Source organism: Manihot esculenta, chromosome 2 (assembly GCF_001659605.2).
Source record: "Manihot esculenta cultivar AM560-2 chromosome 2, M.esculenta_v8, whole genome shotgun sequence".
NCBI classification, from domain to species: domain Eukaryota; kingdom Viridiplantae; phylum Streptophyta; class Magnoliopsida; order Malpighiales; family Euphorbiaceae; genus Manihot; species Manihot esculenta.
In genome coordinates, this window is record NC_035162.2 from 37,444,750 (window position 1) to 37,469,359 (window position 24,610).

Consider the following 24,610-nt stretch of genomic DNA (forward strand, 5'->3'; position numbering starts at 1 on the left):
ATATGAAAAATTAATTAATAAATTTTTATAAAATTAAAAAAATTATATTAATTAATAAATTTTTTATAAAATTAAAAAACTAACTAATAAAATTAGTTAAAGTAAAAACTAATAAAATTAATGAATTTTTTAAAATATTTTAATATATTTTTTAAAATTAAAAATCAATTAATCAGTTTTTACCTATAAATTAAATAATAAATTTTTCATTAAAAAAAATTGCCCATTTTTGGAAATAACAGTGTCCGGGTCTAGCACCAGTGCATAAACCCTAAACCCTGGAGACTTGCCCAAGTCCTCTCCTCTCTACCTCTGTTGTCAGCCATGCAGTTGCCAATTTTCCTCCAACGTTCCAGAACCATGTCAGACCACATCCGAACCCGAATCTTAGCCCGGCTCATGGGCGGAGGTCCACGAACCTTCCCTGGTGGCCTGAACAAATGGCAATGGAAGCGCCTCCATGAGAAAAGAGCCAGAGAAAAAGAAAAGAGATTGCTCGAGCAAGAGAAACAACTATACCAAGCCCGAATCCGCTCCCAACTTCGACACAAACTCGCCGGAAAAACTGACCTGGATTCTAATCCGGATACAAACATTTCTTACAGCCCTATGACCCCCAAGGACCACGTCAAAGCCCTTGCTGATCGTTTCATGAAAGAAGGAGCTGAAGACTTGTGGAATGAAAACGACGGCTCGTTGAAATCTCCGTTGCCGAAATCAATTGAAAGGACAATACCAGTTGGGCCGAATGGACGGCCGGGATCGATCAATTCGCCGATCGATTTGAGGAAATTGATATCGGAGGCTCCGAATATATCACATAATTGCGAAATTTTTAGCGAGGGTTATAATTACGTAAAAGCAAGGGATTATTCGGTGCAGAGAGGCACACATAACAAGGGTTTCTCTTCTCCTAAATTGAGGAGATTTCGGAGATCTGGGAGTTCTTCCAGCGATGACGAGGATGACGATTATGGATTTGATTCGTATAACGAGGGGGAAAGGCGAGGGAGAACGGCGGAGGAGATCGGGAGTAGAGCTGCTTTAAGGAAGTACGACGTGAAAGTAACGAAAAGAGTGCCACTTAAGGAGCTTGATAAGGAGTCGGATTTTGCGAAGGAAGTGGAGTTGATTAGGCATGAGCTTGGGAAGAAAAAATTGGCGGAGAATCAAGGTGAGAATAATGAGACAGCCGAGGAGGAATCAATTCTCAGTCAGAAAAGGTAAGTGATCAGGTAGTGTTTGTTAGTAGGTAGCTGTAGAATTGGATGTTTTCATGTGTTTATGATTTCCATTTGTCTGAGAAATGAATATTAAAAAGAAAAAAAAAATTACATACTCTGGGGTGGCTTTTGATTTTTCTTAGGACTGGGAAACAGAGTGGCTTCTCATCTGTATGATATGCTGCCTTTTCTTGTCCAGATTTGACGAATGTGGTTTATCACCATTGACTGTGAAGGCACTTACAGCAGCTGGCTATGTTCAAATGACCAGGGTGCAAGAGGCTACTTTGTCCGTTTGCCTTGAGGGTAAGTGAATAGCCGCTTATGTGTCATCTCCAAACCTACACTTTGTCCATAATACTTTAGTTTGTTAGTTATTTTGTGATATTGCAACTTGTTAACGTTTTTGCCAATGTTAAAAATTCTTAATTCCATTGAGTTGACTTTGGTTTTTAATGCCTGAAAGTAGTCTGATAATATGCCAAAGCATTATTGAAAAATAAAAATTCACTGTAGTTAAAAGCTACTTGTAAATATTCTATAAATTGATACATGTGATGGATGAATGCTTGTTATCAGGTGTAATAAATTACAACTTGTGGATCTGATGTTAGTCATTTGAATTGCTTAGAATGGCTCAATTTCAATTATAATATGGGCCATGTTTCTGATTTTATTTTGGAGCAGGCAAGGATGCTTTGGTTAAAGCCAAAACTGGGACAGGCAAAAGTGCTGCTTTTTTGGTAATCTACGACTCTTAGGCATTCTTTAGTTGTCATATTTTGGCTCTTTTTTTTTCTCTGTGCTGTTGTTAAGGACAAATAGCTTCCTGCAATTGAAACAGTTCTGAAAGCAAAAAGTAGCAATTCTAATCCACGGGTGCCTTCCATTTATGTTCTTATTATCTGTCCAACAAGAGAACTAGCAAGTCAAATAGCTGCTGAGGCAAATGCTATGCTGAAGTACCATGATGGCATGGGTGTGCAAACACTAATTGGGGGTATACGTTTCAAAGATGATCAGAAGCGCCTTGAATCAGATCCATGCCAGGTTTGCCTATATGTTCTATTCTGATAAATCGCATTCTGTTGGTTATATGATTCTATGGATAGGGAATGAGCCATGAAGGAAATAATTTAAAGTTACTATTGCGTGTCGTGTGTGTTTTTTCTAGATAGTTGTTGCAACTCCTGGTCGGCTGCTGGATCACATTGAGGAAAAAGGTGGTTTATCTGTGCATTTGATGGGCTTGAAGATGCTTATACTTGATGAAGCTGACCATCTACTAGACCTGGGGTTTCGAAAAGATGTGGAAAAAATTGTAGATTGTTTGCCCAGGAGGAGGCAATCCTTGCTGTTCTCAGCAACAATTCCAAAAGAGGTTTGAGTTTCCTTTATCACTTTGTTCATTATGTAAACACTCAGTTTCTTAAGGTTTCATGATTTCACCCAAATTTGGATTGTTTGATCATGTGCATGCAGGTTCGGCGAATATCTCAGCTTGTATTGAAAAGAGAGCATGCATTTATTGATATGGTGGGCCTGGGTTCTCTGGAAACTCCTGCTAAGGTATTATCTAAAACCATACTAACTAGTTTAGGGAAATACAATCAGGAAATTTCTAGTTAATCATAGTTGCTTGTAATAAGTGGATTTGCTGGGATTTCAACACCAGAAATTGTATGCAACCATTTTCGTTTAAGTGAATTTTCAATTTTGGCTTTTTAACTGCAGATTAAGCAGTCTTTCCTTGTTGTTCCACATGAATTGCATTTTCAATTGGTGCATTATCTGTTGAAGGAGCATATCCTACGGACACCTGATTACAAGGTAAAATGTTGTAGTGTTTGAGTTTTTGCATTATTTGAAAAATGTGTACCTCAGGCTTTAACAATTTGATTGCACCCAGGTCATTGTTTTCTGTACGACTGGGATGGTAACATCACTCTTATATATGCTTCTCCGGGAAATGAAAATGAATGTTAAGGAGATGCATTCTAGAAAGCCTCAATTATACAGAACTCGTGTCTCTGACGAATTCAAGGAATCAAAACGATCAATTCTTATTACTTCCGATGTTTCAACACGGGGAATGAATTATCCTAATGTTACTTTGGTAATTCAGGTATTGATAAAGCTTGAGAATTTTTTTCCTGCACATATAAAAACTCACAATGTTCAACATTCACATTATTGAGCAAAGTTTCATGCTAGGACTACCACATGCATGTACAAGAAAGAAACATTGGACTGAGGCTGAGATGCATTAACAATAGCAGCCAAATTTATCCCAATTTATTTCACCTATCCATTTATATGAAATTCTCAAACACCTCATTTTTATTTCTGGTAATAGTTGTTTCTAGATAAATATTTGAAAACGCGTGAAAATGTTAGTTTGAAATGTATGCTTGGATTTTAAAAGGGAATTTGCCATGTATTTATGAAAGATTCTTGTATTGGTATTATGGAACTAAATTAAGAATGTGAATCATGAATGAAAGCCTGAGTATTTCCTTGTTTTACCGTGCATCTCACCTTGGTTATTGTATAATAATGTATTAATTCTAACTATGACCAGCTCGGCATTCCTGCTGATCGGGAGCAATATATACATCGTCTTGGAAGAACAGGGCGTGAGGGCAAAGATGGAGAAGGAATCTTATTGCTGGCACCATGGGAAGAATATTTCCTGAATGAGTTGGAAGATCTGCCTCTTGATAAACTTCCTTCACCTGATATGGATCCAGAAAGTAAACTTAAGGTCCATGTCTAACTTGATAATTGCATTTTCATTTATACTTTATACTGGATTCTAGTTAAATTTGTAGGCTATGGAAGATGAAGCTGAAAATAGAACATAATTTTATTTATTTGAAAGGGGTGTAGCATTTATTTATAAGTAACATGCAGAAGTTCATGAGACCACCTACATTGTTTTGCCATCAATTGACTAATGTCACAGACTAAGCTATTCTAACACCAAAACAACACTTCAACCATGCGGCCTTAATCCAACTGGAACTAAGTTCAGCCTCTCAACCACACACACAAAAATTCTAAGTGTGAAATGCACAGCACAAAAGTTAAAGTTGGGGAGAGGTTTGAAGGAAAGAAAGGAATAGAGGTGATGGAAGGAAGAAGAAATTTGTATTGCTTCACAAGTGATTTACAAGAGTCCTCTCTCACTTAGAAAAATTCTCTCTAACTATTTGTACACTTGATTATGGGTATTTATAGCTATACATGGAGAAGCTTAAAAGTCTTAGAAATCTACAATAACTTGGGAGACGCTCTATTTGACAGTTCGTGCAAATTGTGGCTCCCAAGGCTGCTTTCCTGTCCTTCCTGCTTTTGGTGTTTGGACTCCTCAAGCAGCTTCTAGAAGATTCAGGCTGACCTACACTGTCCAAGCTTTTCATTTGTGCGCCTTTGCAGACCAGCACGACCAGTGTTTGTGTCCAGCGCCTAGCCTGTTGTTCCGGGCATTGTGTATTGCCCTAGCAGGCCTACCGGCATCCAAGCTCCTTGCGCCTGGTAGGCCTGCCGAGTGCTTCTGCCCTTTCGACCTTGCTTGCTTCCGGGCATTACTTGCCCTAGTTGGTCTGCCCGAGTGTCCGACTGTTTTGCGTCTGGTCCCCATAACTCCCAACAGGTCGTCCCTCCTATCCAGCGCAACCCAGAAACCTCGTTTGACTTCAGCAAGTCGGTCTATGCCCGGTAGGTCTTGCTTCGCAGAAAATTTTTGGAATTAAGGACTGGGAAGAGTTGTGACATTCTCCCCCAACTATTCTCGTGATGCCCTCGTCATGTCTTGCCAGTAGTCTTGCACCTTGTTTTCATATTGCCACAAAGAAAGCTCATGTTCCCAACTCGCCTCAGCATTCGGGAGCCCTTTCCATTTCACTAAGTATTCCTTAAAAGGTGTGCACGGGACCCCTTTTCTCGGTATTGCTTGATGAGTTATGATAACTTTCATATCGTGATCCAAGACAGCAAAAACTGCAATCAACGCTCTTTGTGACTTGTTTTGACTTGGATCACTTTCATCTGGATAGTAAGGCTTTAGAAAACTTACATGGAACATCGAATGGCACTCTAAGTAGTGTGGCAGCTTGACACGGTAGGCCAGCTTCCCAATCCTTTTCTCTACTGAAAATGGTCTCTCGTACCTTCGGAGCAACCCTTTGCGAGTTTTCCCATAGTTTCGAATGATTTGAGCTCACCATGACAAGGTCCTCTTCCTCAAACTCTCTGTGTCTCCGCTTCATGTCTGCCCACTTCTTTATTCTCTTTGCTACCTTTGCCAAAGACACATTGGCTAGCTCAACCTTTTCTTTCCAGGCTTTGTCGAACCAGAAGACACCTAGACTTTTCCCTTTATATGGCACTACTATATCATATGGTGCAAGTGGCTGTTGCTAGCTCAAATGGACTTGCCCCCGTGGACTCACTTTTCTGCAGATTATAAAAGAATTGGGTTACATCCAGCAACTCAACCTAATTTCTTTGATTGGCAGTAACATAATGCCGTAGATACAGCTCCAGCAAAGCGTTCATACGCACGGTCTGCCCATCCATCTGAGGGTGGAAACTTGTAGAAAAGTTAAGGGTTGTCCCTATTATCTTGAACAATTCTGACCAAAAGTTCCCCCAATTGAGTATCCCGATCACTGGTAATGGACCGTGGCATTCCCCAATACAATGAACACCCCATACTTGCTAAACCGGTCAACCATCACCATTACATTGCCGATGCCATCTACTCTTGGCAATCCAACAATGAAGTCCATCGATACACTCTCCCAAGGACACTATGGAATGGGGAGAGGATCTAGCAGGCCTGCTGGCCTCTGCTTCTCAGTCTTGTTCTGCTGGTAGACCAAACAGGTCTTCACATACAATTTCACATCATCGAACATCCGAGGCCAGTAGTATGCACGCTCCACAAGTGCCATAGTTCTCCTTGCCCCTGGATAGCCAGCACAGAGGGAATCGTGACACTCCCTCATAATTTCCTTCCTTAGGTCTCCCCATCTCGGCACAAACACATTGCCCTTCGTAGTGTGGATTAGGTCCCCGTCCAACCAGAACCTCCTCTTCCCCTTCCTTGCTAACTCCATCAGTTGCTTGATCTGTATTATCCCCTCTCTGATGTGATTCAATAAGGGAGAACGCGGTTGGGTAGAAGTAGCAGCCAACTCGCCTTTCTACTGAGGGCATCCGCAACTAAGTTGGCCCTATCCAGCTTATATTCCATTAGGAAGTAGAACTCGGTCAAGAATACTTGCCACTTTGCTTGCTTTGGGGAGAGCTTCTTCTGAGTAAGGAAGTAGCTCGTAGCTACATTATCAGTCTTCACGACAAACTTGGAACCCAACAGTCTTCACGACAAACTTGGAATCCAACAGATAATGTCTCCAAGTACTCAAACAGTGCACCATAACAGTCATCTCCTTCTCTTGTACATCCTGTACAGTGTACCGTCTCTCGGTCTCATTCAGTTTGCGACTCTCATAAGCAACTGAATGTTTGTCTTGCATTAAAACACCACCAATAGCAAAGTTAGAAGAATCCGCGTGCATCTCAAAGGGCTTGGAATAGTCGAGTAGCACTAACACTAGCTCTTCCATAACCGTCTTCTTTAAAGTTTCAAAAGCATTATGACAATGGGTATTCCATTTCCACAGTTTATTCTTTTTTCAGTATATCGGTGAGGGGTGTAGCAATAATAGAATAGCCCTTGATGAACCTATGTTAATAGTTTACAAGGTCTAGAAACGATCTCAATTCTGGCACCTTCCTTGGTTGCTCCCATTCTATGATGGCACGAATTTTAGACTGATCCATCCTTATCCTGCCATGCCCAACAATATGTTCCAAGAAGGGAATCTCCTGCTGTGCAAAAGAACACTTCTATTTTTTCACATACAATTCATTGTCCCCCTCAACACCTTGAAGACTTGGTTCAAGTGATCCACATGCTCTTCCAGCGTTTTGCTATAGATTACTATATCATTCAGATAAACCACAACAAAGCGATCCAAGAAAGGCTGTGACACTTTGTTCATCAAAATACAAAACGTGGCAGGAGTGGTAGTTAAACCAAAGGGCATGACAAGAAAATCATAGGACACAAGCTGTCTTCAGCTGATCTCCTTCAACAATTCTGACTTGATAATATCCTGATCGAAGATCCAGTTTAGTGAACCTTCGACCCTCTCCGAGCTGGTTAAACAGGTCGGCAACAAGTGGAATGCGGTATTTGTTCTTCACAGTAACTTTGTTTAATGCCCGATAATCAATACACATGCGAAGAGAGGCATCCTTCTTTTGAAAGAGAATCGATGCACCATACGAGGCTTTGAAGGGCTGAATAAACCCAGCATCTAAGAGCTCTCTCAGCTGTCTGCGGAGCTCTTCTAATTCAGTAGGAGCCATACGATAGGGAATACCAGCAGGTGGTCTTGCTCCGGGCTCTCGCTCAATGTGGTGATCCACCTTCCTCTTGGTGGAAGCCTCTTAGACAACTCCTGAGGAATCCTCGAGGATGTCCTTAACAGCAGTAGGTGGCTCAGGAGTGAGCAGCCCGTCATTTTGCTTCAATGCCACCAAGTAAGTCGGCTTCAACCTCTTTACCCCCTTTGAAAACTGGAGGGCTGAGAGGGTGCTAGTGCTGGTCTTCCCTCTCGTCAATGAGACAGTGCAAGTATTGTTCCCTTCCAAGATACACATGCTATTGGCAAAGGGGAGAGTGATAGCCTTCACCTGATCTATGAAGTCCATTTCGAGCACACGAGTAGTCGTTCATCGCAACAGCAGAAAAATCAAGAGTAACAGACCAATCACCAATTTTAACTTTGACATTCCGGGGTATTCCGTGTGTCTGGGTCGGTTGAGAGTTCAGTCTTCAACCATCCCGTCTCCTTCTCATATGGAACCCCAGCCTCTCGGCTGCCTCCAACTTAAGAAAATTATTGGAAGCTCCAGTATCCACTGGTGTTTGCGAGGTCTGTCCGTTTATGCACAATGGCGCAAATAATCGCCCCTTACGCCCATGTGGAACCTCGGTTGCCTTGGCTGCCACGGCTGCCAACTGAAGAGCATCCATATAGGCTCCTTGCGTCTGTCGACCCAACTCCTTTTCTGTCACCATAGCTAACAAGGTATTGCGCTTCGAACACTCAAGAACTCGATGTGGTCCGTCGCACATGAAGCATTTAACAGGTGACCTCTTAGGTTTGTTCCATCCCTTGGAATTCCCGTCCTTTGATCCCTCCTTAGGTTTTCGCCTCTTTTGAGGTCCCTCCTTCTCTTTGATGGTTTCATGGGACTCTTGCCCTTGTCCCCTTCTTGTACTTCCCAGAGATTCTACTATTGAAATAGCAGTAGCAAGGTTCTGTGCATGCCGACGCCAAATCTCCATCTTCACCCATTGTTGGAGCCCATCCATAAAAAGCAAATAAAGCCTCCTCATTTCGATAGTTGGGAATCTCCAACAGGATTTCTGAAAACTCCTTGACATAATCTTGGATAGAACCTTTTTGAGACAACCTCCTCAACTTGGCTCTTGCTTCCTTGGCAACATTGTTAGGATAAAACTGACGTTTCAACTCCTTAAGTCTTCTCAGGTTGCTATGGTGCAGGTACCTTTCTCAATGTCAGCTTGCCTCCTTCTCCACTAGACCATGGCAATATCGGCTAGATATTGTGGGGCGGGATCAATCTTCCTAGCATCTTTCACAATCCCTAGCGCTCTGAAGTACTGCTCCAAGCTCCACAGGAAGTTTTCAATGTCTTTAGCATTGCGTGTACCTCTGAATGCATTTGGCTTAGGCACTTGCACTCGTGTCGTAGGAGCTCCCAAGGGTGTTGATGAGCCAAGCCACCTTGGACCACTATGGAGCGCATTTAAGTCACCAGCTCCTTCATTTTCTCCATCATCCTGTCCATTTCCACTCTTAGGAAATGGTTTTCCTCCCTGACGGCAGCATTGTCTTCAAACTGGGCGTGCCTTAGTGACTCCATCTCACTCGCTAGCTTCTCGATGGCAGAGTTGAGAGCATCTTGCATCTCCTCACGGAACTCTTTCATCCGAGCACTAAGCTCCTCCAAGTTACCGAGCTCTTCCCTATGTCGCCTACCGAAAGACTCAACCTGCAGAACGGGCCAATTTTTCGCACCTTGTTCAGCCGATAGGCCGCTGAGTGTGTTGGTAGGCCTATGGGCCCAGCCCAGCAGGTAGATGGTGCATGCAAGTGAGGTTCCAACGGGATTGTCCCGTAGGCCTACGGAAGACAATTGCGAGAACTCTCTCGAAGCTTCTTGAAAGCGTGCAGCCAACTACGGGCTAGTCTGTGTGAGAAGGCTCTAGATTGCCCCAGAAGAATCCAGCGCGCGCTAGAAGCTTCCAGGCAAGGCGAGAAGGCTCTAGAATTGGCCAAACCATCGCCCAAGTGAGGCTCTACTGCCACAATCTACCATAATCTTCTGAAAGCTTCCTAACTCTTCTAGGCAGTTGCTGTACATAGAATTCTCTAGAATTTCTTAGGCCTATAAATAGAATAGCCACCTTCATTTTTCAGCAGCTGAGAAATTGTAAAGCACTCACGCTCTCCTAAAGTCTTCCTTGAAAGCTAATACACTTTCTTTGCCAAACTTCTGCTATATTTTCCTCTGCCTTTCACACTCACGTTTTCTAAGCCAACTTCTTGCAATTTTAGCAAGCCAACTAGGGGGTTTCAAGGCTGACTAGCCTACTCATTGGGGAGTTAGCTAGTGCTACATGAGGAGAAGCACTTGGGGAATAAGTGAGCCCGTGACAAGTGGTATTAGAGCCTCGTTGTTTCATTCTCCTTCACACACATTTGGGTTTGCTTCTGTGTGTTCAGAATGTCTGGCAGCAGTGGGATGGAGACAGCCACTGGATCACAAGCCCCAAAGGAGGGGAGGGGACAAAGGGAAAAGTCCTATGATATCCTTGTTACGTTGGAAGAGAGACTGGCGAGGATGGAAGCCTTCCTGTCGGAGCAAAGGGACAAAAGTGATGACATGGAACTCCGCATCGCCGAGCTCGAGTCCAGTGGGGACGAGGAGCTGAGAGAGGAGATGCAGGGAGCTTTGAATGCAGCAATTGACACTCTGACCAGGAGGGACCAGGCCATGGAGACAGAATTGGCTGCCTATCATGAGAAGGTGGACAGGCTCGAGATCGAGCTTGTCCCCTCTATGCTTGCTACGATCAAACCTTTTCCCTTTGTCCTTGTTAGAGTCCTTCCTCCTGAACTCTATCAAGGATTCAGCAGCCACCATGGCGGTGGCAAGGTCTTACACCCCTCTTCGTTGAAGCTCCATTTTGCTCATGGGAAGAGACTATCAAGGAAATAGAAGAGAGCATCCTTCTCCCCCATATCAGTTATCTCCAACATTAATTCAGAAAATTCTTTAACATAGTCGCGAATGTTACCTACTTTGTGTTGGAGGTGTCGAAGCTTGGCGCGTGCCTCACCTTCAACATTTTCTGGTTAGAATCGTCTCTTCAGCTCCTTGGTGAAGTCTTCCAAGTGTTGACGGTGCAAGTCTCTCTCTTGATATCTTCACTTCTCTTCCACCATACTATGGCAATGTCGTTGAGGTAGAGTGGGACACTCCGAATCTTTGCAGCATCCTCTATGATGCCAACAACTTCAAACAACTTCAAAATATCTCTCCACGTTCCACAAAAAGTTATCAATCTTCCTCGCATTCCTTGCCTCACCGTAGGCCTTCGGTATGGGGGCGTCAATTATGGCAGTTGGAGCAACATCGCTTGTGCTAACCCCGCTGGCCAACGCTGCCTTGCACAAGGCTAGCTCAGTCTCGAGCTTGTCCACCTTCTCACGATAGGTAGCCAATTTTGCCTCAATGGCTTGGTCCCTCTTGGCCAGAGTATCAATTGTTGCGTTCAAGGCCCCCTGCATCTCCTCCCTCAGCTCCTCGTCCTCCCTAGACTCGAGCCCTCAGCTCCTCGTCCTCCCTGGACTCGAGCCCTCAGCTCCTCGTCCTCCCTGGACTTGAGCTCGGCGATGCGGAGTTCCATGTCATCACTTTTGTCCCTTTGCTCCGACAATAAGGCTTCTATCCTCGCCAGCCTCTCTTCCAACGCAACAAGGATATCGCAGGACTTTTCACTACGTCCCCTCCCCTCCTTCGGGGCTTGTGATCCGGTGGTTGTCTCCATCCCACTGCTGCCAGACATACTAACACACATAAGTAAACTTGAACGTGTGAAGGAGATTGAATCAATGAGGCTCTGATACTACCTGTCACGGGCTCACTTATTCCCCCAAGTGCTTCTCCCCGTGCGGCACTAGCTAACTCCCCAATGAGTGTGCTAGTCAGCCTTGAAACCCCTGGTTGGCTTGCTGAAATTGCAAGATGTTGGCTTAGGGAACGTGGGTGTGAAAGGCAAAGAGGAAAATGTGGCAGAAAGTTGGCAAAGGAAGTATATTAGCTTTCAACGAGAGCTTTACAAGAGTGGTTGCTTTACAATTCTCAGATGGTGAAAAACGAGGGTGGCTATCTTATTTATAGGCCTAAGAAATTCTAAAGAATTCTATGTACAGTAGCTGCCTAGAAGGGTTGAGAAACTTCCAGAAGATTCTGGCAGCTTGTGGCAATGTCCTAGCAGATTCTAGAGCCTTCTTGCACTGCATGGATGCTTCTGGCGCGCGCTGGAGCCTTCTGGGGCGATTTGGAACCTTCTCGCGCTTGTTGGCCCATGGTAGGCCGCTGGCTCGTGGTTGGCCGCACGCCTTCTGGCTGCTTCGAGAGAGTGCCCGCAGTTGTTCTCCGTAGGCCTACGGGACTGGCCCGTTGGACCTCACTTTAGGCAAGAGCTATCCCTCGCCCATGCGCCAACTGCCTGTCGGGCTGGGCAGTTTTTCTGGCCCGTAGGCCTACCAATGCATTCCGCGGCTTGGCAGCTGGACAAGGTGCGAAAAATTGGCCCATTCTACATGATGAGTCTTTCGGTAGGTGACACAAGGATGTCATGCTTGCAGAACTGCCCAAGAAACTCCTGCCTTGAAGGGAGGTTGATCATGCCATTGAATTGGAACCAGGGGCAAAACCACTAGGCAACTGAAAGAGTTGCTGGATGCTGGTTATATAAGGCCCTCCAAAACACCATATGGAGCCCCGGTGCTATTTCAAAAGAAGTATGATGGGTCGCTTCGACTATGCATTGACTATCGGGTTTTGAACAAGATCACCATCAAGAAGTACCCTATTCCTATCATAGCAGACTTGTTCGATCAGCTGGGCAATGCGAGGATATTCTCAAAGCTGGATCTAAGATCGAGGTACTATCAAGTTCGCATAGCCAAAGGAGATGAAGGCAAGACAACTTGTGTTACTCGCTATGGGGCATATGAGTTCTTGGTCATGCCTTTCGGTCTCACCAACGCACCAGCTACATTTTGCACACTAATGAACAAGGTACTTGCTCCAATCTTTGACAAATTCGTTGTTGTGTTCTTGGATGATATTCTTATCTATAGTAATACTTTGGAGGAGCATTTGGAACACTTGAGGGAAGTGTTTCAACCTTTGAGGGAAAATCAGCTCTATGTCAAAAGGGAGAAGTGCTCATTTACCCAAAAGGAGGTTGCTTTCCTATAGCATATAATTGGTGATGGCAAGCTGTGCATGGATCCTTCCAAGGTGCAAGCTATTGAAGAATGGGAACCACCCACCAAAGTCACCGAATTAAGGTCTTGCCTTGGGCTGTGCAACTATTATAGGAGGTTTATCAAGGGATACTCCTTAATCGCAACCCCTCTCACTGATTTGCTAAAGAAGGGCAAGGTTGGGACTGGTTCAGCAAGTGTCAGCAAGCCTTCAAAAGGTTGAAGGAGGCAATTGTGGTGCAGACGGTGCTGTTTTTGTCTGATTATGCCAAGCCTTTCGAAGTTCATACCAATACTTTTGATTTTGCCATCGGTGGGGTTCTTATGCAAGAGGGTCATTCTGTTGCCTTTGAAAGTAGAAAGTTCAATGACACCGAAAAGAAATATACGATGTAAGCCACCAGCTACTTTCAGACGCAGCGGAAGTTCTCTCCAAAATAGGCCCAATGGCAAGACTTTCTTGTTGAGTTTGACTATGTCATGAAGTATAAGCCTGGCAAGGCAAATCTTGTGGTCGATGCCTTGAGTCGCAAGGGTGAACTGGTGTATACTACTGGACACAAGTTGTGGAGCCATTGCCCATACCGGACAAGCCATGTCTCCGTGTCTTCATTGTGGGGCTGCCAACTTCGGAGGGATGTGGATGGATTCTTGTCGTGGTAGACAGATTCTCAAAATATGGGATATTCATCCAGCTCCGAAGGACTGCACGGCTGAGCAAGCTGCTCAATTGTTCCTCAAGCTCGTGGTTAAGTATTGGGGACTTCCGAAGACAATCGCAAGCAGCAGGGATCCACGATTCAATGGCAGGTTTTGCACTAAGTTGTTTAGACTCATGGGAACTGTAGAAAGATAATATTTGTTGTCGTTGTTCTCAATAGAGATTACAACCTATTTATAAGTGAGAGACCGTATCTAAACAGGAAGGAAAATAAAATCTATGATTATACAATCCTAAGATTAAGTAACTGATTCATCTATCAATATTTACTTCCTATATTAACATATTTACTTTCTATAACTTATAACAGGAACTGAGTTGAATTTCTCTACATCAATGCGTCCCCAAATGGATGGCCAGACAAAAATGGTAAATGCCTTATTGGAGCTATACCTAAGGCATTATCTAAGCGCCAACCAGCGAGATTGGGCCAAGTTGCTTGATGTTGCCCTATTCTCCTATAACCTGCTGCGAAGTGAGTCAACTGGGAGGAGTCCTTTCGAAGTTCTTATGGGGCAGCAGCCTAATACTCCAACTAGCATTGTTACGGGCTATAAAGGCAAGAGCCCTGCGACCTACAAGTTTGCCAAAGGCTGGAAGGAACAACAAGAATCAGCCTGTGCCTGCTTGACTAAGGTAGCCAAGCATATGAAGAAGTGGGCAGACAAGAAAAGAAGGCCACGAGAGTTCAAAGAAGGATACATGGTGCTGGTCAAGCTATACATGCTTGGGAAAGGGTCAAGGGGCCACCATTAGGGTCTATTGAGGAGATATGAAGGGCCCTATCATATCCTCAAAAGGATTGGCAAGCAAGCATATAAAGTGAGTCTGCCTACTAACTATCAAATCCACAGCGTCTTCCACGTGAGCTTATTAAAGCCCTTCTTGGAGGACAAAGAGGATCTTGCCCGTAGTGTTTCTACAAGAGCATTAGGGGGTGTTTGTGTCTAGCATGATAAAGAAGTAAAAGCTATCATGTCTGACCGGGTGGTACGACATATCAATCGGGCACCAACAAGGGAGTTGCTTGTCAGTGAAAGGGACTGCCTGATAGTGAGGCTAGTTGGAAACCATTGGATGAGCTATAGTAATTCAAATAGCAAATCACGGCCTATGAAGATAGTAAAGCGACGAGGACGCTGCTGGAATGGGTGGGGGAGAATGTCGCCCACCGAAAGACTCACCCCGCAGAACGGGCCAATTTTTCGCACCTTGTTCAGTCGATAGGCTGTTGAGTGTGTTGGTAGGCTTACAGGCTAGACGCAGCCCAGCAGGTAGATGGCGCATGGGTGAGGAATAGCTCCTGCCGCAATTGAGGTTCCAATGGGTCCATCCCGCAGGTCTACGGAGGACAACTGCGGGAACTCTCTCGAAGCTGCCAGAGAGTGCGCGGCCAACCACGGGCCAGTCTATGTGAGAAGACTCCAAATTGCCCCAGAAGCTTCTAGGCAGGGCGAGAAGGCTCTAGAATTGGCCAAACCATCGCCCAAGTGAGGCTCTACTGCCAGAATCTTCTGGAAGCTTCCCAACTCTTCTAGGCAACTACTGTACATAGAATTCTCTAGAATTTCTTAGGCCTATAAATGGGATAGCCACCCTCATTTTTCAGCGGTTAAGAAATTGTAAAGCACCCACACTCTTGTAAAGTTTTTTTTGAAAGCTTATACACTTTCTTTGTCAATTTTCTACCACATTCTCCTCTCTGCCTTTCACACCCACGTTTTCTTAGCCAACTTCTTGCAATTTTAGCAAGCCAACTAGGGGGTTTCAAGGCTGACTAGCCTACTCATTGAGGATTTGGATCTGACATATTCACCCAAACAGCAAATCAGGCTTTGATACCACTTGTCATGGAGTAAACAATTTTAACACTAGACAACACTTCAACCATGCGGCCTTAGTCCAACTGGAACTAAGTTCAGCTTCTCAATCACAGAAATTCTAAGGGTGAAATGCACACTAGAAAAGCTAAAGTTGGGGAGAGGATTGAAGGAAAGAAAGAAAGAGATGATGGAAGGAAGAAGAAACTTGTATTGCTTTACAAGTGATTTACAAGAGTCCTCTCTCACTTATAAAAATTCTCTCTTACTATCTGTACATTACAAATGGGTATTTATAGCTGTACATAGAGAAGCTTAAAAGTCTCCTAGAAATCTACAATAACTTGGAAGACACTTTATTTGACAGCTCCTGCAGATTGTAGCTCCCAAGGCTATTTTTCCTATCCCTCCTGCTTTTGGTGTTTGGACTCCCCCTAGCTTTTTCTAGAAGATCCAGGCTGAGCTACGCTGTCCACGTTTTTCATCTTTGCGCCTAGTGGACCAGCCCGGCCAGTGTTTGTGTCCAGCGCCTAGCCTGTTGATCCGAGCATTGTGTACTGCCCTGGCAGGCCTACTGCGCATCCGAGCTCCTTGCGCCTGGCAGGCCTGCCGAGTGCTTCTGCCCTTCCGACCTACCTTGCTTCCGGGCATTACTTGCCCTGGTTAGTCTACTCGGGCGTTCGACTGTTTTGCACCTGTTCCCCATACCACCCGGTAGGTCGTCCCTCCTGTCCAGTGCTTGCCCAGCTGGTCATCCAGCCAACCCAGAAACCTCATTCGACTTCAGCAGGTCGGTCTGTGTCCGGCAGGTCTTCCTTCGCAGAAAATTTTTGGATTTAAGGGAGGACTGGGAAGAGTTGTGACACTAATCATGGGGGTTGATTCTGTACTGCTGGATGCATGATAGAACAAAGTAAAATTTCATAACATCTTCAACTGCATGTTTCCTGGGATTTTAGTCTCTTGTATCTACTTGTTAGTAGGGTACATATTTGTGCTTGACCTTTGGAGATAATTTACTTTGACAGGTGGAAGATTCAATGTCAAAGATCGATACTAGTGTCAAAGAAGCAGCATATCATGCTTGGCTAGGGTATTATAATTCAATCAGGGAAATTGGCAGGGATAAAACAACGCTTGTTGAACTAGCCAATCGATTTTCTGAGTCAATAGGCTTACAAAGGCCACCTCCTTTGTTCAGGAAAACAGCACTGAAGATGGGTTTGAAAGACATCCCTGGTATACGGATTCGAGCATGACATTTGCTGGAGTGACTGGGAAAAGATAAGGTTCAACTTTTATTTAACCTGAAAAGTTTTGTACATGCTACGCTCCTTCATTTGATTGTCTTGATACTGTAAGGTCTTCTAAACTTCGACTTGCCATTTTGAAGTTTGTGCGTCTTAATAGTTGAGGATTCTGGGGGTCTGGTAAGGATCTAACATCTAATGGTGATTTCACAATCACTATGAATCAGACTTTACGCAATGCTGGATGTTATTGAGCTGCATCTATTCCATATTTATTTATTTGGACTACACTATTAATTTTCTTCACTAGCAGAGTTTTCCTTTGAGTTTTGAGCTGATAATAAAACATGGTGTGAAAAATTTTTAACCTTAAACCATTACACCCTGTTTTTGAGAAAGTAAAATAAAGGAAGGTTTCTGTAGTTTTTAGATTTTCATAAATTTTTTCATTGCTGGAAAGGAGGGAAAGTGGTTTAGCTTTTGTTTTAAACCTTCCGTTACTTTGAAATTTATTATAATAAGAATTTGAAAAGGCTTGGATCGCACCAATTCCTGTGGCCCTTGTGGTCCAATGTTATTGCTGACATCATTTTTTATTCTTTTCTAACGATTCATTGGATAAAATTCTAGCGAGCACAAATACGATAATAATGAGGTCTAAGAGTAAATTCACTTTGGATTCCAGGGAGATTGAAAAGGAATTTGGACAGAGGAAGCACATCTTTTCGGGTTTGGAAGCCCGGTCACGGAGGCCATACCAGCTAGATGAGAAAAACTTTTATTTTTATAATAATAATAAATAATTTGACTTGAAATCTGACGTAAAATTTCATTTCAATTGTGTTTTTTCTTACAAATTAATTATATCAAACGAATGGTTAATGTTTCATTTCAATAAAATCATTAGTACCGAGACCCCGATATATTTCTGACGAGAACTTTTTCCTAATATAATTAAAAATAAATTGATCCAATTCTCGCATCATCAGCAGAAAAATTAAATTTCAACAAAATTTGAAATAATGATAATAAAAAAATAAAAAAAGATGATCACATTAAAGTGTATTTCAAGATTTACCAATAACTTGAGTAACCCCTCACCATGGGTGATATTCAACAAGACAATTTTTGCAATTTCTTTCATCTCTATTATTATAATTTTGTTGCTCAAAAGAGAGGTGACTTTACAAATCTTTTTCGACTGGCCAAAAGTCCTGATGAAAAAAAAAAAATTAAAAAAAAAAAAAAACAACTAGCAACAAAACCTAACATTACATCCAAATTAGGCATCAGGCACAATCCAAAAGAAAAAAGCTTCCACAGAAAATTGCACGAGATTTAATACCAAATTAGTGAGATACTAAACAGTTGCCTTCTCTGCCTGACCAACCTCCCAACATCTCTGGCCACAGAAAGCATCAACTACAAGTTAACTCCTGTCTGTTAAAACAACCTGTGTTCACCTTATCCACAGCCTTACTGGTGCTTATGATCCCAATCGCATGCCAGAAGTTTGCTGCCCTCTTCTAAATTCAAAGTTTGATGAGCTATGGCTAATGAAATTCTCAACAAATTAAACCCTACTGCTTGGATCATAGGCAGATGAATCAGTCACTGTGCTACGATTCGCTATGCTTGCTGATGTTTCTTTACGACCATCTTCCAAGTGGAGATTTTGTGCAAAACTATTAGATATTTGACTTACAGTCTCATCAGCTAGTAGACTCAAAGTATCTGTCGTCGAATTAGCCACTTGTCTGGCCCTCCTTTCCTTCAAAGCTCTCTCCCTCTGATCATAGAAACCAAAATCATCTAGAATAGATGTGTGCATAACATGTTCCTTGAAAATTTTCAACATTTCAATACCTTGTTCCAGTTTCACCTGATCATGTTTCATAACCAAAAAGGAAAAAAAAAATCAGGAGAAAGAACAAAAGTTGATGTCCCATGATCAAAAAGAGCTTTGATAAAACAACATATTCATCTAGATGTGTAATAATGTAGGATTAACACGAATGAGAAACACAAAGTTGTATATGAGATGAGATGAGCTGACTAATGAAAATGTATCTATATTCTATAAAATTGCCAAGACTGTTATGCAGTTCACTTAACTATTCAGAGCTAAAATTATACTGTCTATCCTAATATTACTCTCATGAATCTGAACAAAATACCAGGCTTGGACAACAGAAATTTTCTTTTTTCATTTTTCTTTTCCCCTTTGAACCAAGCTTAACTCGACCTATTCCTGACATTGACTTATTTTTGGCCTTTTACAGTATTACCTTAGCCCCAGACCAACCTTGCTCAAGAGTATATATGTATCATCTATAGTACAAATATATAATTTTATTAGCATAAACTTATTAGCTTATCTAGAGGTACCAATTTTAAATAGGATGAGAAAATACAACTCAAATGCAAACATTATGAAAATAACTTCCACTTTCAAGAACACAATATTTTCTGATAAGATATGTTACTGCAAATAGCCTTACCAAGATTTGCTCTTATTGTGTAATGTAATTAGGGTTGTAAAAGTGAGATGTAATATTGTTTCCTTCCTATTTTGTATCTTATAAACAAGTATAAATACCCCAATCAGCTTGAGGGGAATCATCAAGCTAAAATATTATCTCATATTGTTCCACTCTTTCTCCCTTCTGTTTCATTTTCCACACCCTGAGAAATTCTTTATCAAGTAAAATAAAGCTCAACCCTTGTCACTAACTACCAGGGTCAATCACCAATCACTAGTGACAATTCAACTTACCTTTTCTCTAATTTTTTGTCTTATTCAACAATAAATAGGAAAATATGTTCTTATGGATCTAAAAATTTTCATTCACATATATACTCAAAGAAAACTAATTGTTTAATACTTATTCTAAATACAAAAATAATTTCCAATTGATTTTCAATATTATAACAAAAAAATGGTAAGTTATTTTCTCACATAAAGGTTTTACACAAGCAAACTATATTTTGTGAAAACAATAGAGCGCATGCCAATCTCCTACGATCCTTGATTAAAAAAGGAGCACGTCAATTAATCCCAACAGAAGAAAGTCAAATGCGAGCAATACAAAAGCCACTTCATAATGCATAAGAAAATAATGGACATTCTCCTCCCTTTTTCTGAACATATAGACGCAAAGCATCTGAACTCAGAGATCCTACTTAGGTTTGAAAATTTTTTTTTTTAAGTTTTCTATTCAATTTTGTAGTTTACTTAGTTTTCTATTCAGTTCCAGTATGGATTTTATTAGTTTTCTTTTGCTTCTTCATTCACGAAGCCTTCTATTAATTAGGAACAATTTTCAGTCCTTGATTAGGATTTATTCTACCTAGTATAAATAAGGTTGTTGTAGGCATACCAGCATTTCCTTTTTCCATTCAGAATTTTATCAAGAGGTTTATATGAATACAAATTATCTTCTCTTTCTTCCAATCAGAATACCCTATTGTAGTCTTAATTGTTGAGATCTAATTGTCTTAAAATCTTTTGCTGTGTCAAGTGTTATTAGAGATGAAAAATCTAGCACTCCATCAATTTTTGGCTGGGGAACTATGGTCGGCAGAAGTAGAGGCCGAAGTGGAGGCAACCAACCCCAACAAGTAGAGTTTGGCTGGGATGCAGAGAATGATCAACATCAAGAACCAGCAGGAGCCCAAATGGAGAATCCAAAAGGTGACTCAAGAAGATCTTCAGGTCGAGGATGAAGTTGAGGATGTGAATCCTTTCATGAAGTTGGACCTGCAAATCGTGCAGAGAGAGGCATATTGGAAGTAGGGTTACCACAGGCCCTTGATTTGAATGGAGTTATAGTTGAAGTAGCTGATTTTCATGGAAAGTTACATGAGGATTATTTGGATTGGAAAAACAGTTTGATAGAATTATTTCAAATGGAAGATGATGGCAGATGTTGAGATATTTGAAGATGCTGTAAATAACTTGATTTGCAGTAATTGTGTGCATAATTAGGTGCTAGAATTATGTATAATTAGGTGGTTGATTTTCTTATTTGTATACTTATAGACAACATAAATACTCCAATTAGCTTGAGGGGAACCATCAAGCTCATATTCTCTCATAATCTTACTTTCTTTCTCTCTTTTTCACTTATGTTTTATGGTATCACAGCCAAAAATTTTGGCCTCTTTCTTCCTCCTTTAAGCGGCAGATTTGCCATCTCTTGTTGGAGACTTTCTGAAATCTGAAATCAGTTGATCTCACCATTCTGCCCATCAGTCTCATTGACAACAGATTGGTGCCCCCTCAAAGCGCTCACTAAACCACCTCCACATGCAACCCCCTACTCTTCAGCATTTGGTACATGGAGCCGTTTTCCAGTGTCACGCTAGCAACACCTCCAACACCCTTGCCAGGAAGAGGAGACTCTAGCCAAGTGGATTCCATCACCTGCTCACTTCTCTAGTCCCTTCTACAGACCAGTAGCTTCAGCTCCACTATTCCATGCTTTGAGTCTACCGTTCCAGCAGTTTCAAGATCTCTATTTGGTTTGCACACACATTTTTTTTCCAACTATCTATCAATATGCTTGAGAGACAGGAAGCCTCCAATTCAAGTTGTGAGTTCCTTAAACTATTTTTTTTTTAAATTGTTAGCTCATCAAACATCACTATTGTTAAATTACAAGTAAATAACAATTATGCGTCATGAACTGCAGCAATAGAATTCTGGTTTCTGGATCAGGGATATGATGATATTGAAAAAATTGTCACTGTCTCATTGATAGAACAAGTTGGGATGCTCAATTATGTAATCTTTTGTGGCATTTGTTCGATCAAACTACTTATTTGTTTCAATCTTGTAAAACCTGTTGTAATTTTTGGACTAAGGCTAAAATGTTGTACAATGCATTTACAAGGTTGTATAAGATATTGTTCACTTATAATAGAATCACTTAGGACAGGCAAAGATGATGGAACATGAATTTTAACTCTCATGCCTTTTTTTTAATAATATTACTGCACGAGAGACAATGAGATAAGTTTTTTATGGTATTGGCATTGACTGGCTCCGATCTGACCTTGGCCATTATAAGATCGAATTTTAACTAGTCAAATCATTCCTACTCTAGAAAATGTGTCGGCTAAGTTCTTACACATCTCCCTCAGTAAGAATAACTCTACAAGTTGAACCCTCAGTCTTAGTTGTGAAACGTGAACATCAACAAGGACAAAACAAGTATTAGAAAGGGAAGAAGTCCCATTACACTTGATGTGATAAAAGTGGTCACACGGGAGATACTTGTTGGGCATTGCATGCTGACCTCACAGCCTAACTAATCTAATAGTGGTAGTCTATTAGCTGTTCATATGGCCCAATCTATTGGAGATGACTTGATTCTGCAACCTGAAAATAAATCTCATATATTAGATTCAATCACCTTACTAGAGCAGGTTGCAAGGAATATCTACAGTTCTAAACAGCTACGCAACAGTCCTCTTAATCCAGTATTGCTCTCTCTATTACTTTCTTTGCTCATCTAAGCCTTCACCTATTGTCCTATGAATCCTAGACTCTGGTACTTTTGATCATATATATGGTAATTACACCCTTTTCTCCGCTCCTATTTTACCTTCTTCACCATCTAAAGCAACATTAGCTAAGCATTCACAAGCTTTAGTTAAAAGAGTAGGAAAAGTACTTCTTCCTTCTGGTTCCTTAATTACAGTTATATTCACTCCTAAATGTCCATATAACTTAATCTCCAATAGCAAATTGATTAAAAACCTTTAACTATTTTATAACATTTACTACTGATTATGCTATTATGTAATGTAGGACTAGGATACTAGAAAGATAATTGGAGCAAGATATGAGTCACAAGGATCATACACCTCTCTACTTCCAAGTTCCAACTTGCCAATTACTTTTGTTTCTCTCACTTCTACTGAACTCATTCCCAATCGTTCGGGACATTTAAGTCTTACCAAGTTATAGACAATAGTTCCAAGTCTTTCTTCATTGTCTTATTTGGAGTGTGACATGTCAAACTCTGAAACAAACTCATACTTCATTTTCCCAAAAAGCCAATAATAAAATCACTTATGTTTGACATTGTTTATTCAAATATTTGAGGCCAAGTCGTGTCGGTACAACGGTAGTGTTTCACTATAATTAATGAACAATGTCACACATAGAAGTTGTCCTATAATTAACTCGCTTGGGAAATGAATTTCGAGTTTGTTTTCCAATTTGACATGGCTCACACTCCAAACAAGACAACAAAGAAAAACTAGGAACTATTATCAATAATTTGGTAAAACTTGAATGTCATAGACGACTATGAACCCTATGACTCATGTCCTACTATGATCATCTTCCTAGTTTCCTGTTATGTTATGTATTACAGGAAGAAATATAGAAATAAGAGGGAATAATTGTATAACATGTTATAGCTAGAGCAGGTTGTTATTGCTAGCGCTAGAGGTTGTTATGGCTAGTGTTAAGAGGTTGTTATAATCATTAACTACTCAGAGATGATATATACCCCAGTATAGTGCACATGTAAGGTATTCTAATACGTAATACAATCATAGCCTGCCTCCCTCTAAAATTCTTCCGCCGAACACTCTTCTTCTACTACTCTATTCTCTCTTCTTTCTAAAAATCCTCTGTTTGCTTTAACATTTGGTATTAGAGCCAACGCTTCAGTGGGCGATTGCTTCCTAAGAATTGGAGTCATGGCTCGATCAGCTGTCACGAGTCGGGAGATGGTGAAGATTGCGGAGTTGGAAGAACAACTCAAAATGTACAGGAGAATAACCAGAAAAATAGTGAGGAGCTAAAGGAATTTAAAGATTGAAGTAAAGAAGAATTCTCGAGATACAATGCGATCCTGTATGACCTGCAACCCCTGATGATTAAACATGTAACAAAAAAGGGAAAGAAGGTCAGTAGTTCCAGTGAAGCTGGAAACAGAGCTTCACAATCTGTTTTGGGAAATGATTCTGGCCACTCCAGCTAGGGAGAAAGGTTTTCTCAACTCCCAACCTGTCTTCCCTTTCATTAATCCTCTTTCCAATGATGTAACCCAAATGATGCCAAAGATAGAGCCGGCTACGTTTGAAGGAAAAGAGCCTAGGGCTTGGTTGAGGAAATGTGTAAAGTATTTTGAGATTAATAGAGTTCATAATCGAGCAGAGAGTACAATTGGCAAGCCTGTTCTTGATAGATAAGGCTAATGCACGATTCCATAACTGGAACATGGGAAGGGAACCCAATTGGGATGAGTTTGCGAGGGGAATTTGTAAAATATTTGGAGATGAAGGATTAGAAGACATAGTAGAAGGATTTATGAAGTTGATACAGGAAAATTCTGTAGAAGAATACCACGATGAATTTGAGAATATGAGGATTAGATTGAAGAGGTTCATGCCAGAATTGGGAGAATCTTACTTCCTTTCTAGATTTATTGCTGGCTTAAGGATGAAATTAGACTGATGGTGAAGATGATGAAACCTGTTTCATTATCCCAGGCTGTTGATATAGCTAAATTGCAGATGCAGTTGTTAGATAAAGGCAAGAAAGGGAGGGAGTCTAACCAGCACCTTTAAAACCTTCAAAAGTACTATCACTAGCCAAACAGCTTCACCAAATTCCACGAAGACCCATCCTAAAACAAATCAGCTATATCAATACCAATCTAAGACCTTTAGTGCAGACCAGAAACCTGCCTTGTCTAATTTCAAAGGTCCTAACATCAACAATTCATTTACTCCTCACACTCCCAATCCAGCCTTCTCAAATACAACTACAGCCTCAAAAACTTCCCATATCCCAACCAAACAACCACCCAAACCATGTTTCAGATGTGGGGATAGATACTTCCCCAGGCATCAATATAAACCTAAATCCTAAATGCCATCAGTTTAGAAGAAAATGAAGGAGATG

The 24,610-nt window shown here is 41.5% G+C and overlaps 2 protein-coding genes across 8 annotated transcripts in view; one reads left to right on the forward strand and one right to left on the reverse strand.

Moving 5' to 3' along the window:
- Positions 1 to 253: 253 nt before the first annotated feature.
- On the forward strand, positions 254 to 22,777 carry LOC110609372 (probable DEAD-box ATP-dependent RNA helicase 48). Of its 5 annotated transcripts, none has more exons than XM_021748906.2 (11): positions 255 to 1,223; positions 1,423 to 1,529; positions 1,911 to 1,966; positions 2,049 to 2,273; positions 2,398 to 2,604; positions 2,706 to 2,792; positions 2,958 to 3,053; positions 3,133 to 3,348; positions 3,805 to 3,987; positions 16,462 to 16,722; positions 20,205 to 22,767. In XM_021748906.2, exons 1-10 carry the CDS (start codon positions 325 to 327, stop codon positions 16,690 to 16,692), a joined length of 2,307 nt encoding a protein of 768 aa, XP_021604598.1. In that variant the 5' UTR covers positions 255 to 324; the 3' UTR covers positions 16,693 to 16,722; positions 20,205 to 22,767. The 5 variants fall into 5 exon arrangements, with proteins under 5 accessions (XP_043808373.1, XP_021604599.1, XP_021604598.1 ...); XM_021748905.2 differs by lacking the exon at positions 20,205 to 22,767 and adding an exon at positions 17,369 to 17,783; XM_043952438.1 differs by lacking the exon at positions 16,462 to 16,722 and having other exon boundaries at positions 254 to 1,223; positions 20,205 to 22,777.
- LOC110609373 (YTH domain-containing protein ECT1) overlaps positions 17,904 to 24,610 on the reverse strand; it is a 28,295-nt gene continuing 21,588 nt past the window's right edge. For all 3 annotated transcript variants that reach the window (XM_021748909.2, XM_021748908.2, XM_021748912.2), the window contains exon 8: positions 17,904 to 18,565. In XM_021748909.2, the coding sequence (XP_021604601.1) occupies positions 18,257 to 18,565 (309 nt within the window). In that variant the 3' untranslated portion in view covers positions 17,904 to 18,256. The remainder of the gene's footprint in view (positions 18,566 to 24,610) is intronic.

Bases quoted from the DNA above. Each gene is read 5' to 3' on its own strand.
- LOC110609372 (XM_021748906.2), top strand. From the start codon at position 325: ATGCAGTTGCCAATTTTCCTCCAACGTTCCAGAACCATGTCAGACCAC. The intron at 2,274-2,397 runs GTTTGCCTATAT...TGTTTTTTCTAG, and splicing joins TTGAATCAGATCCATGCCAG to ATAGTTGTTGCAACTCCTGG. The intron at 2,605-2,705 runs GTTTGAGTTTCC...ATGTGCATGCAG, and splicing joins CAGCAACAATTCCAAAAGAG to GTTCGGCGAATATCTCAGCT.